General features: G+C 30.5%; 1 protein-coding gene across 3 annotated transcripts in view; it reads left to right on the top strand.

Annotated features, from left to right (window-relative positions):
• LOC134711731 (protein PALS1-like) overlaps positions 1-14473 on the top strand; it is a 55934-nt gene that overhangs the window by 2393 nt on the left and 39068 nt on the right. For all 3 annotated transcript variants that reach the window (XM_063572562.1, XM_063572564.1, XM_063572563.1), the window contains exon 2: positions 262-465. In XM_063572562.1, coding sequence (XP_063428632.1) covers positions 285-465 — 181 coding nt within the window. In that variant the 5' untranslated portion in view covers positions 262-284. The remainder of the gene's footprint in view (positions 1-261; positions 466-14473) is intronic.

Raw genomic sequence — 14473 nt, forward strand, 5'->3', positions numbered from 1 at the left:
TACCATTTCTTAATTATAGAGAATGGAAACATGAAACATGTTAATGGGACAATAATCTGACCAAAGAGTCGCTGAGTGAGAAACCAGACCAAGGCCACCACTACAAAAGAGTTGTCTCATTGGCACTCATACCACATCTCCTTACAAACAGGCTTATAGATAGTAAATTCTTGGTAGATTGTAGAATAATGCAGATACATTGTACCTGTAATATTGAATTGTACAATGTTTTAAAAACTAACCATTGTTTCTGTTATGTAGCTTAGTAGAAATGAGTTGTTAACATGGAATCATCATCAGATGACACAACAGAAACCAAGAGCAGCAATGATAATAGCACATTATCTGTTATAGAAGTCATAGATGAGACATTACATCTGGGTGACAATGACAAAAGATATGGGTTCTCCATCATGGGAGGAGTGGATGAAGGGTTTTGCCCCAGGATTGAGGATATTGCTGAAGGTAAGTACATCTGTGTTGCTCAAGTATATAGACTAGATACTTAAACATGATGAATAAGTATGAGATACTACTCAAAATATATTGTATATAGATATATATGTACTTAATCTATTGGTGTAAAAAAATAAATGAAAATTGTGGTAGATAACAATTTTGCAGGAAAATATAATTTTGCCCCCTGTCCCCTGCCCACACACTAGCACCACACTGATGAAAGGGGAAATAATCCCCCACACTATCACTGCTTCAATGTTGAAAATGGGGGAGTGCAATTGTCCCTGGCTCCTACATTATTGTTGTTCAAGCTAGTTATTTACAGAGGTTTTACCACTTATCATCTCATTCCCTCATAAATTATCACTTGCTCTTTCATAAAGTTGGCATATACATGTACCAAGCATGCACATGAAAATTATTATTAGTTCCATTACAAGATGTAAAATTTGATATAATAATGTCATTCAAAAACAAATTTCAATATAAGCAATTATGATGTGCCAGAGAGAATCAATTAAAGTACATTGTAGATGTTATCATGGTTATGCAGTTGTCCAGTCAATCTTTTGTAGAATCAATTTTACCCTAACCCTAAAGTAATTGTTACAGAAGATTTTTAAGTTTTAATCTATAACTCTATACTCCAAATATATACAGAAAAAGTCCAAGAAATATAACTTGAGGAAGACTAAAATATCATGATTTTAAAATTCCTACGTAGATTTGCATTGGAATGGGAGATAATTCTGCAAAAAGGCAGAAATATCAATAATTATTGATACAAAATTATAACGTTACCGCTTCTGTTTGGCAAAATGTATTGATTCTTGATATTTCAGCACTCTTTAGAGTATAACAAACAACTCTAAAGGTGTTTTCATATCTTTTATCAAGCTTCAGCCTAGATTTTGTAATTCATCAGTGGAACATTTATTAAATTTTTCAACATTTCAAGGTAAAGAATCTTAAGAATAATTGCGGAGTTATTTTCGAAATGCTGATTTTGAGTTTTCTTCAAGTAAGATTTAAACAAAAGGGACTTTTTTCTGTGTATATTTGGGGCTTTATGCTAAATATTATAACTAAAACATTTTCTGTTGCAATTAGTTTGAGGTTAAACCTTAGTTTGACTGGACTATTAGCTGATATTTCTGGTTTGAATGTCCACACTTGCATGGTGTTTTTAATGTTGACCTCTAAATCTATTTTGGTCTTCTGTCTATATAGGTTTCTGTCTTATTGACATTTACCCTACATTTTTATGGCATTTTTTTTTAATAAATCACGAAGAGAAGGAAAAACGTTATAGGATTGCCAACGAAATAACTATCATTCAAAGCCAAAAAAAATGGAAAAAAGTAAATAACCATTAGTGTGATTTTTTTCAGAAATGTATCAAAGATATTTCACTGGTATGGTCTGATATATGAACCAACAAGTTAAACTTAAATTGATGTCAATCCAATAATAATTCAGAAGGTTATGGCGTCCAAATTTTACTTAATTGTGTGGTACTGCATAAATAAAAGTTTGTAGCGATAAAATATCAATGCTATATCATCAAAGATTTTAATGATAACTAGGATCCAAATTTAATACCTTTCGAAAATGGTCAAAATGCTTGAATTTGAATTTTACTGATAGTGACTAATGTTTTTAAAACATTCTCATTTGCTTAGTCCACCATTAATGATTACCATTATATACATGAAGCCAGTGCTCCTTTCAAGCATGAAAATGACTTATTAAATTATTTTGATACATTTTTTTTCACAAAATACAAATTGACAAAATTGTTTTATCTACTTGGAAAGATACATTTGGTGAAACATAAAAATCAATTAAACGACAAACGACTTGCAGTTGCATTGATGGCAACAGTTTAAGAAGTTCTCAATGATTAATATTAAATTCTTTATATCTATTAATTCATGATTTATTACTGTCTGGAAGGCTTTTATGAAATAGATATTCCCCATGAAAATTGTTTGTTTTGCAGACTACATATATTTGAATTGTGATTGAACTGATTTTCCTCAAATATAACACCTGATCAGCTTTTTCATTACAATAGTGTGATTGACAATTAGGTCTCTTTTACCAACAAAATCATCTACTTAATACAACTTTAGGGTTGTATGCATTTATTCAACATATTTATTATAAATGGTTTCAGTTTGATAAAAAGGCAGATTTGTTTTGCTTTTGATCTCTGTAAGATCCATCATGATATATATAGGGAAACAATTAAAGAAACAAAACTATGTATCATTTATACTTTATTAAGAACAAAAAATTTCCAACTATATAAATGTTTATTTCGAAAATATATATAAATAATGAAAAGATTATTATCAATATATATATATAATTTTAATTATGTATGCTAGATATTTTCATCACATACTGTATCAGCCACTGCAATTCAATTAAGAATTGAATGCTTCTTTTTGTAAATTTATTGGGGTGTTAAAGCGTTGACCGAAGTACATTTTGTATGAAGCACGGTCAACGCTTTTACAACCCTATAAAGTTACAAAAAGAAGATTTCAATACTTCAATACTTATAATTACATTTTTTAGCTATGATCATGAAAAACGAATTTTATAATGTTTTTATTTTATTCACCTGTGCACTTTATAGTGGGACCACGTGTTATCATTAACGAAAAGTTTTATTGAGAGATGCAATTGCCTATGGAATAACATGTGATGTGCTTTCAGCCAATCAAAATAAAGTATTATAATGAAACATACATCTAATGTAATTATTGTGCACTGAACATTGCTGTTTACCTTTATGCACTCATTGGTTAAGTGGATGCAAGAGATGAATATTAAAAAAACATGACAGTTATATAATTCAGTGGTTCATATTATTGCTGTGATGTAACTTATATATCTTTTTGATCCCTATTATGTAATTGAGCTGCTGAAAAGACTGGGCATTAGGAGACAGTTAACAGCATTATTCTGTGTGTTTTCTTATGTCTGGAAGATTTAACATGGTTCATAAATTCTAATGTCTAAATTTATTCCATACTTGAATATGATATTCCTTTAGTGCAGCAATTTTCAGATTATGCACTTTAATTCCATTGAAACATTTGTTAAGAATCAGGAACTATTTTATCAATATTGTCTTTCAAGTTTTGCTGTGGAAAGCTTGACTAATATTGGCCATACAATATTCAATATAATTGGCTATTTACTTGCTTATTATCTTAATTGATAGCGATGTTACAGGTTTTCTGCAGTTCCTATTCTTATTGATATAATTACTTTCGTTATTTTATATTCTGGTTAGACAAGACATACTGCCAATACTGTTTTATATAAGAAACGTGTGATCATTTCTTCCAGATGGATAAAACATAACTAATCTGACCTTTCAAAAGTATTTTTGTAACAGCTACCAAGTAGATTCTCTACTCTATCCATTCCATTTCATTAACACAAATTTATAAATATGTGATTTGTTCATTGACTTTGCTTAAAATCTATTTGAAATATTTCAGCGGTATTCATGATTAGAACAAACAAACAAATGTCCTTGGTATTTCTCAGATCAACTGAATATATTTAAGTTTTTGTCAATCACTTCATTTATATAAAGGATCACTAAGAGCTGAGAAATTTACATAGATAATCCTTCTAGTGTAAAATAATTTCATTTCTAACACTGTTATTTAAGGGGCTTGTCTTTGAAGTAATTTTCAAAATATGCAGGCACATGTAAGTGAGTAAGTCAGCATTCAGAGACTAGAAAGTTGGCCATCTTTTGAAGCTTTAATCTAGGCTTTTAGTCCAGTCAAACTAAGTTTGAACCTCAAACTAATTGCAACAGAAAATGTTTTAGTTCGTATCTATAGCATTAAGCCCCAAATATACACAGAAAAAAGTCCCATAAAATCCAACTTGAGGAAAACTCAAAAGCAGCATTTTTATTTTCTTATGGAAATTAACATTGGAAAGGGAGATAACTTTGCAAAAAATAGTCTTTTTTGTCATTTTTTTGTTGATTTTCTCTATTGTCATGTAAAATATGATACTTTGAAGGGGTTATAAGTACAAATTTAACAATATTATATAATCGTCTGCTCATCAAATGTAAAAAAAACTGAAGTGTTGTGGGTATATTTATTTTTTTTGCACATTTTTCATTTAAGAATTGCAAATTTTTGGCTTTGTGACCATTTGGAAACAATAATGTGAATATTTGGAATTGTTTATATAGATTGTAAATTGTATTTGTTCAGCATCTACATTGTTTAAAGAAACTTTAAACCACAAAAAGAAGAATATATGCTTGATTAGTTTTATACAATTTGAGATTTTTTTCCTTGACAATCAGAAAAATTTATTAAATGAACAACTAATAAATTATGAAATCTAGGTTGTAGCTTTTTTAAAGATATGAAAACCCCTTTAGATTTGTTTGTTATACTATAAAGACTGCTTAAATATCAAATATCAATACATTCTGTTGAATAGAAGCTGTACAGTAATAATTTTGTATCAAGTTTTAGCTCACCTGGCCCAAAGGGCCCAGTGAGCTTATGCCATCACTTGGTGTCCGTCGTCGTCGTCTGTCGTTGTAAACTATTTCAAGAATCTTCTCCTCTGAAACTACTAGGCCAAATACTTCCAAACTTTAACTGAATGTTCCTTAGGGTGTCTAGTTTATAAATTGTATCCGAAGTTTTGATCTATCAACAAACATGGTTGCCATTGCTAAAAATAGAACATAGGGGTCAAATGCAGTTTTTGGCTTATATCTCAAAAACGAAAGCATTTAGAGCAAATCTGACATCGGGGTAAATATGTTCATTAGGTCATGATCTATCAGCCCTGAAATTTTCAGATGAATCAAACAACCCATTGTTGGGTTGCTGCCACTTAATTGGTAATTTTAAGTTTTGCAGTTTTTGGTCATTATCTTGAATATTATTATAGATAAAGATAAACTGTAAACAGCAAAAATGATCAGCAAAGTAGGATCTACAAATAAGTTTATATGACCAAAATTGTCAATTGAACCCTTAAGGGGTTATTGTCCTTTAATGACAATTTTTCACAAATTTGTTCATCATATTTGCTAACTTTAAAAAATCTTCTCCTCTAAAACTCCTCAACCAATTTCAACCAAACTTCAACTAAATGATCAGTAGGGTGTATAAAATAAAGTTTGTGTTTTATTTTCTATTTCGTCAAAAAACATGGCCGTCATGGCCAAAATAGAACACAGGGTAAAATGCAGTTTTTGGCTTATATCCCAAAAACTCCAGCATTTAGAGCAAATAAGACAAGAAGTTAAAGTATTTATTAGGTCAAGGTCTACCTGTCCTGAAATTTTCAGCCGAATTGGGTAACTGTTTTTTCAGGTATAATATAATGCCTCTGAATTGATGATTTTAAAGAAATTTTGCAGTTTTTGGTTATTATCTTGAATATTATTATAGATACAGATAAACTATTATTAGCAAAAATGTTAAACAAAGTAAGATCTACAAATAAGTCAATTTGACCAAAATTGTCAATTGACCCCTTAAGGAGTTATTGCCCTTTAAAGACTTTTTTCACAATTTGTTCATCATGTTGACTTACTTTAAAAAAATCTTCTCCTTTGAAACTGCTGTATCAATTTCAGCCAAACTTAGGCTAAATGAGTTTCAGAGTATCTAGTTTAAATTTCAGATTTTATTTCCTTGTATGTCAAGAAACATAGCTCCTTTGGCTAAAATAGAACATAGGAGAAAATGATTATTTTTTTGACTTTTGAAGCAAATAGGACGATTCAAAGAACATTTAAATAAATTGAAAAGCCAAAATAATCATTGATGAGAGATTTAACCAAAAAAATCAAGGTGAGCGATTCAGGCTCTTGAGAGCCTCTTGTTATTAATATTTCTGCCTCTTTTTGCAGAGTTATTTCCCATTGCAATGCAACACTCCATAGGAATTTTAAAATCATTATTTTTTTATTTTCCTCAAGTTAATTTTTTTGGGACTTTTTTCTGTGTATGTTAGGGGTATAATGCTAAAGATTGAAACTTTAAAATCATCTGTTGCAATTACTTCAAGGTTAGATTCAATATTTGCTAGATTGACTGTACTATTTGGTAGGTATGTATATACATGCTTTAATCTGGGCCTTTATATACTTTTATTTTTTTGGAGTTTAATAGGACATCCATTTTCACTAAAAGAGTAGTTTTATGTAATAGGGGCCAGCTGGTGGATTTTCTTGCTGCATTGAAGACCCATTAATTGGTTACCTTCAGCTGCTATCTGCTCTTTGGTCAGGTTGTTGTTTCTTTGATATATTTTCTCATTTTTATTCTCAATTTTATTTTTATTCATATTCATGCCAAAGTCCATAGCTATGGGTATTACTCAACTGAACTTGCTGAGTCTGTGCTTGGTTGCTTGAATTTATTTACATATGATACCAAATGAATGCACAAAAAAAGAAATGTCATTTTTTTCTTTACTTTATGAAGAAAACCCCTATATTAAAATGTAAATGTCTTATAAATGCTGTAGATTTCTGACACACATTTATTTTATATATTCCATTTATATATATATAAAAAATTAAAAAAACAAAAAATACCCTCTTGACTTTTTTTTTTACCATAGAATTTTATCTACCAACATCCATTTCTCTCTGTCAATTGACCAGTGTCTCGTGTAGCTACAGTACTACAAAGTCTTCAGTTAATTATTTGTGATACTAGGGATTCATTAATTGCAACATTAAGTTCTAATTTGTGTGGATCTGGTTGAGTTCTAAGTTACTCAATAGAATTACAGATTTTCAATTGCACTTAGAACCATGCAACTTTATCCTACAATAAAATGGCTAATTAGTTTTGAACCATAATGATCATACAATGTAAATTTATAGTTTGAGATAATCATTTCATCAATTCAATAAGGAATGTTTATTGTTACTTTTATGGTGTGCAGATTTTGATGCCCCACCTATGAAAGTAGATGGGGCATTATGTTTTCTGGTTGGTAAGTCAGTTCGTCCGCCTGTGTGTCCGTTCATCCAGATTCAGGTTAAAGTTTTTGGCCAAGGTAGTCTATGAGAAAGTTGAAGTCCAATTAACTTTAAACTTAGTTCACATGTTCACCATGATATGATCTTTCTAATCTTAGTGCCAAATTAAAGTTTTGACCCCAATTTCAGGGTCCACAGAAAATGATAGTGCTAAGTTCAGGTTAAAGTTTTTGGTCAAGGTAGTTTTGATGAAGTTGGAGTGCAATCAACTTAAAACTAAGTACACATGTTCCCTATGATATGATCTTTCTAATTAAAATGCCAAATTAAAAATTTGACCCCAATTTCATGGTCATTTGAACATGGAAATTGATACTGCGAGTGGGGCATCTGTGTACTTTGGACACATTCTTGTATTTAATAATTTGAAAACCTCACAGTAAATTTGATCCATTATTTTTATTTTTGTTATGCCCTGTCTACAACAGTAGAGGGACATCAGTTTTCTGGTCTATGTCAACACTTTTCCTTAAGTCTGTTTGTCCCTTATCAGGTTAAAATTTGTGTGTAGGGTAAGTTAAAGTTTTGGTTTAAAGTAGTTTGTAGTTACATCCACTTTAAACTTTTATACACATGTTCATTATTAAAAAATATTTGATATATTCATACCAAATTGGGATTTTGACCAAGATTCCATTCTTAATTGAACTTTGAAATGCTGTGAGTGGAGAAGGTGCCCTTTGGACAGATATTTTTATTCACATTTCATAAACAAGTTGACACCACCAAATACCAAATAGTGTAATTAATACTAATTCCACATGGTAAATTCAGAAAAATGGCAAAATAAAATTTGTTTATGAATAAAATCCCAAATGTGCCTATACTCTACAAAAATATTTGCCTTAATTAAATTACTACTTGCTGGAAATAAAGTGAAAAAGTGTATACAGCTAGGACCAAATTGCATTGATCAGCTTTCATTTTATGTCATAGTTACTTCTTAATGGCTCTGTTCTGAAATACTTTTTTCAATCAATGATTGTTGGAACTATTTTATGAAGAGCAATATTAATTTTGGAAATTATTACTAGAAATTCCAATTCATCACTTTCATAAATAATTTTTGAAAATATCTTATAAATGACTGTCCCACAGACAAAAAGAAATATCAGATATTTCTAGTGTAGGACGATGCAACACTTGCAGAAGAATGGGTAAATTCTGATATATTGTGACTCTTTATTAGCTTTATTATGGCTTAGCTATATTTTCCGCATGAGAAGTTTGGCCTAATCCAATGGCCCATTATAGTTGGCATTACTTCTCATTGTGACTGACAGATCTATCAATCAGACGAATTGATTTATTTTCCCCTTTCTGCTCAGTATCAATCAGTTTATGATGAAAGAAATATAAGAAAAAACATGTGATTTGATATTTATCAGCGATTTGTTTCTATTATCCTATTGTTGATTCATTAGGACAGCTCTTATTTGCCATTTGGGATCACCGTGAGATATTCTAGACTGAGATATTCTAGACGAGTTTAGTTTTATTAACAAAGTCATTTTGGATTATGATGACAAAATGTAAAGACTCTTATAGAATACTGATGGGACACATTCTCTATTATGATGGAATTAACTGGCTATGTTATTTTACTTGTACAAACCATAGATGATGAAATGAAGTTATACGGTGAGTTCATTAAAAGACGTACTCTGTCCATTATTGACAATGTTGAGAATTTAGCCGAGAAAATTAAGTGGCTTAAGGGAATTCTTATTTACAACAGTTAGATGTTTGATCTTTATCTACTCAAATTATATAATTCTTGTAGAGTTTAAAAGCTTTTGAAAATAATTTCTCATTAATTTTTTCGAAAAATGTTTTTGAAAAAAAGGAATAAAATTGCATGTGCTTGAATTTCCATGTAAATTGTATTGGCAGTTGTTTATTATGAAATTATAAAAGCTGTTACACAGCATCAATCAAAAATTGACAAAAAAATATTAAATTATCAAAGTCTTAAAATACAACTTAGGGATAGTGGTAGCTGGATGAGGTTCCATTAGCAAAAGGTTTATTGAGTTTAATATTCTATCTGCATTTGCTTTTCCAAGTCATTAATTTTTGTTTAATAACAAATAGAGACACACTTTTTCTAGTAGTTTTGATTGTTTTGTCATTTTTGTTTTTCAGCTTTTAGAAAAAGCATTTTCAACCAAAAAGAAAAAGTGCTACTAGTATTTCAAAATTATTTCTTTAGTTACTCATCTGCATTTTTGTATCCAGATAATTAAGTTAAAAAAAATTCTTATGATACCAATATTTGTGTGCATAAAGCATGATTCTTCAATAGCTAAGTTTGGAAAGCCAAAAAATGTGATAAGTATGACCCCATAAAATCAAAACAACCTTAAACAGCTTTAACTGTCTTATAAGGTCAAATCTCACATGAGGTAAAATAGCAATGTTAGTGTTAATGGTAAGCTTATTCAGGCATTGAACATTTACATACACAAATTATCCTGAACCATGCCACTGTAGTTTCTTTACAAATTGTACAAAAAGTTTCAATTAATTTTTTTTTTTTTCACAATTGAAAATTAACCATGAAAATCCATTGTCACATATTATTGTCATTTTTCTTTACCTTGTCATCTTTTTTAATTTAAAAATTTAATCAAATTTAGAATTTTTATTACATAAACCACAACAAGAACTTTTTTATGATCAGAGAATTTATACTATTGAAAGTAAAAAAATATCTGAAAAAAAAAGTTTTTTCATTTTTCAAAACATGCAGATTATAAATGTTGTATTGGCCTTAAAACAATCATGATAAAAAAAAACTATCATAATCTCCTCCTCACTGAAAAGAGTTTGTTTTTTTCAATTTCATGAAGAGATAATATCATATCTAAATATTGAAAATGTCCATCTAGGTTAAGATATCTCACTGTTACTCTTTTTAAATTTAAGACATGCATATGGATTCATATATTGATGTAATGTGTCTGGTGGGTCTCATTGGGGTCTAAGTGTGACACGGGATTGAAAGTCAAATTATCGTGCAGTGAAAAACAGGAAATTAGGTCTAGCGAGACATGGGAAATAACAAAAGAATGAGAATTGCTCATGTACATAGTGTAAGCAGAATACAAGGGTGCCCTCCCCTTTTGTATGTTTTTTTTTATTATTATATAAGGAATTATTGAAGCATGAGTGGAACAGGCCCTGTTTCAGGCAGTCAGTGGGCCCCAATGAAAATTTCTGGATCCCCCACTGAGTTTTAAGGAGGACTATAATCAGAGAAGGATTTAGGGGGAGCCCCCTATTGAGAAAAAAATTGTTTGATTATATAGAGAATCACTGAAACATGACACAGGCGGGTCCCTCTTAGGAAGCCAGTGGGCCCCAACTTTTGAAAATTTCTAGATCCGCCACTGATAATTGCAATAATCAACACAATTCCTTTAGAGTAGGTTACAGAGAAAATTTCAGGATTTCAGACCAATGTGTTGTTGGGCGTTGGCACAGTATATATAGTAATCACTATCACTCATCCTGTGTTGATGTTGATCCTCATCAATAATAACTCAAAAACAAACAATGGGGATTTCAAGCAAATTAATGCAAATGCTAAATTATTAATTTTCTTGAAAGTTAATAATTGAGTGCAGATTTCATGTAGTGAATGATTTATGGAAAATGATTGACTGATGTTGAATTGCTTTGCAGATATATACCTTGGAGAATCTGACCCTGTGCCATAAGAAATTAATATAAAACTGTTTACTTGTTTTTGATTTAATATCCATTTTATTTCATACAAATTTAAATTGCTAAAAGGATGCAATAAGAAGAGTTTCTCGCCTACGCTTTCATTACGACAGGCTGCCAACCAAATTAATACTTTTTTAAACAGTTGCCTGCATGGTCTATTTGCACTATTTTATTTTATCTCATCTGACAGAATTGTCAAGTGAGCTTTTCTCATCATTTTTGGTCTATTGTCGTCCCTAAGCTCTTTTTAAATCTTCTCTTTTTTATACGCCCGGAACGTATACCGTTGTCCGTCCGTCATCCACACTTCGGACAATAACTCAAAAACGCCTTCACCAAATTCCTATTGACCTAAGCTCCCTTTCGTTTTTTTTTAATTTTAGATTTTAAGTTTTGGATTTATGGGGCTTTATTCATAAAAAAAGGGGGAATTTTCAACACTTCGGACAATAACTCAAAAAGGCTTTCACCAATGTCCATGAAACTTTGGTGAATTGTTTATATCTATTGATGTAAGCTCCCTTTCGTTTTTTTTAATTTCAGATTTTAAGTTTTGGATTTATGGGGCTTTATTCATAAATATAGGGGGATTTTTAACACTTCGGACAATTTCTCAAAAAGGCTTTCACCAATGTCCATGAAACTTTGGTGAATTGTTTATATCTTTTGATGTAAGCTCCCTTTCAATTTTTATAAATTTCAGATTTTAAGTTTTGGATTCATGGGGCTTTATTCATAAAAAGGGTGATTTTTAACACTTCGGACAATAACTCAAAAAGGCTTTCACCAATGTCCATGAAACTTTGGTGAATTGTTTATATCTATTAATGTAAGCTCCCTTTCAATTTTTGTAAATTTCAGAGTTTACGTTTCCCTGTTATGAATTTTTTATGCTTAAAAAAGGGGGGATTTTTTCAATTTTGGGACAATAACTAACACTTTCGATGAAAAATTAAGAAAACAAACTTAGTTAAACTTGAGGTAGCCTTAATAGTGCCAATTTTTTTGTGCATTTTTAATTATTTGGGGGGGGGGGGGTGTATTTGACAGGGCTCACACTATTCCTAGTTGATCATATAAATTCATTTAAAGCATAAAAGACAAGTTAAAAGAGCAACGGGCGTATCATGCGCCTAAGCGCAGCCCTTTATTCAAACTACTGGGCCAATATAGGAATCTAAATCATCCTTGGGGAATCTAGATTTCAATTGGTGTTAGATGATCTCAATTGCCAACCATCATGACTGACATGGCTAAAAACATAGAACATAGGGGTAAAATGTATTTTTTTCCTATAATCTTTTAGCCTATTATAGATAGAGAAAATCTGACAGGAGCCAAAAAGACTGTCAAAGTTGAAATTTTCCTTCTGTTTCATTACATCAAAACAGTCATATATTATAAATATATAGAGAGAGAGATATAACAAAATGTGTTATGTCAATGAGTGCCAAATATATGACTTCTTATAAAAGTTGTTGTCTTTAAATGATGAATTTAATTTTTATTTTTATTTTTGCCTTTTATCATGAAAACAATAATAGATAGAGAGAAACTTATAATCCAAAATGATCAACTTAACATGATCTACAATTCAGACAATTACATCAAAACTGTCAGTCACATTCTTATTGGAATTATTGCCCTTTTTAATATTTACAATGTTTTGCAGGTTTTTTTATTATCTTAATTGTTGATGGATAGATGGAAACCAGTGGCGGATCCAGAAATTTTTCATAAGTGGGGGCCCACTAGCTGCCTAAGAGGGGCCCGGATTGCTTCACACTTCAGTGAATCCCTATAAAAGCAACCATTCTTTTTCTCAAAAAAAGGGGGGGGGGCTCCCTAAATCTGCCTCTGGAAACTTTAAATAGCAAGACTAATCAGCCAGGCAAGATCTCCAAATAATGCAACATGGCCGAAACCATCAGATGACTACTTATAGGAGTTATGGCCACCTTTTTTCAATCCCTTTTTACCGATTATCTTGAAAACTACAATTCAGAAACAGAAACTTCAAAAATGCAATAGATCAGCAGGACAAGATCTACAAATATGTCAAGTGATTGTAATAGTTAGTTTACCAATTATGGAGTTATTGGCCTTTAATGATGATTTTTATCAAAAAGTGGATATTGTTGAAGATGCAAATGAGTAACACAGGCTCTTTGAGCCTCTAGTTTGAGTTATGTTCTACTTCAACATCTTTATCCAACATCCTGCATTGTTTAACAGCTTATCATTATCCTGCTTCCAAGAAAGGTGTGGTTTTTTTTCTTCAATTTATACAATGCTTTTATATGTCTCTCTTTGACATATGATTTTTTTAATTTTCCCTTTTGGTATCTTCCTGTTTATTTATAATGTTTAAAGTTTGTTAAACTTTCATTTTATCAAACAATTCTCACAGTCTAAAAGTACTGAAAAGGAGGAAAGTTTAATAGACTTACTCTTCATGTCATAGACTGTGTGATAAGCCTGAAATAGCACAAAGTTTTCAGGAAATTAAAAAAAAATGGCCAATGATTAATAATTTTGGAAAGATTCCTTAATCAGGCATGAGTTTTTGAATCAATAAAACAGATGCTTGTTTCAAAGATGTTTTGTAAGTACATTGTACTCCCATATTGATTAAATCAGTCTTATTTCAATGTTGGTCAAAATTAAAACAAAAATTAACAATACTGATCAAAGCAGAAAAAATTGGTTATTCCATTTAATTGTTATATAACAGAATACCAAAACAGAAATATAAACTACCATAAATATAAATAATACTTTATCAAGTGATTAATCAGTTGGTTATCATTGTATGCCATCTTTCATTCTATAGATGGTCATATAAAAAGGTTATAAATAGTTTACCAGTGAAAAAAAACCTGAAAGGATGTAGAAGTGCTATGTCCATGGTGAGTTATGACCAAAGTTACTAGTAAGAAAGAAATTTTATTCAAAATAAATAAAATTATTATAATTGACAACATATACTTCAAAATTGAACAAAATTAATGCAATTCAATCTGTCTCCCTTGTGTAAATTAAAAACCTGTAGATGGTTTAAAATAGTAAAACCAGGGACAGGTAACAAGTCTTTTATCAGTAACAAACTGCATCAAAGCTTTCTTTTTAAAATTACAATTATAATTTGTATGATTAACAAAGATGTGAGATATCAAACAATAAGACAGCAACCCAATGACAATCAAAACC

The sequence above is a fragment of the Mytilus trossulus genome, chromosome 3 (assembly GCF_036588685.1).
Source record: "Mytilus trossulus isolate FHL-02 chromosome 3, PNRI_Mtr1.1.1.hap1, whole genome shotgun sequence".
NCBI classification, from domain to species: domain Eukaryota; kingdom Metazoa; phylum Mollusca; class Bivalvia; order Mytilida; family Mytilidae; genus Mytilus; species Mytilus trossulus.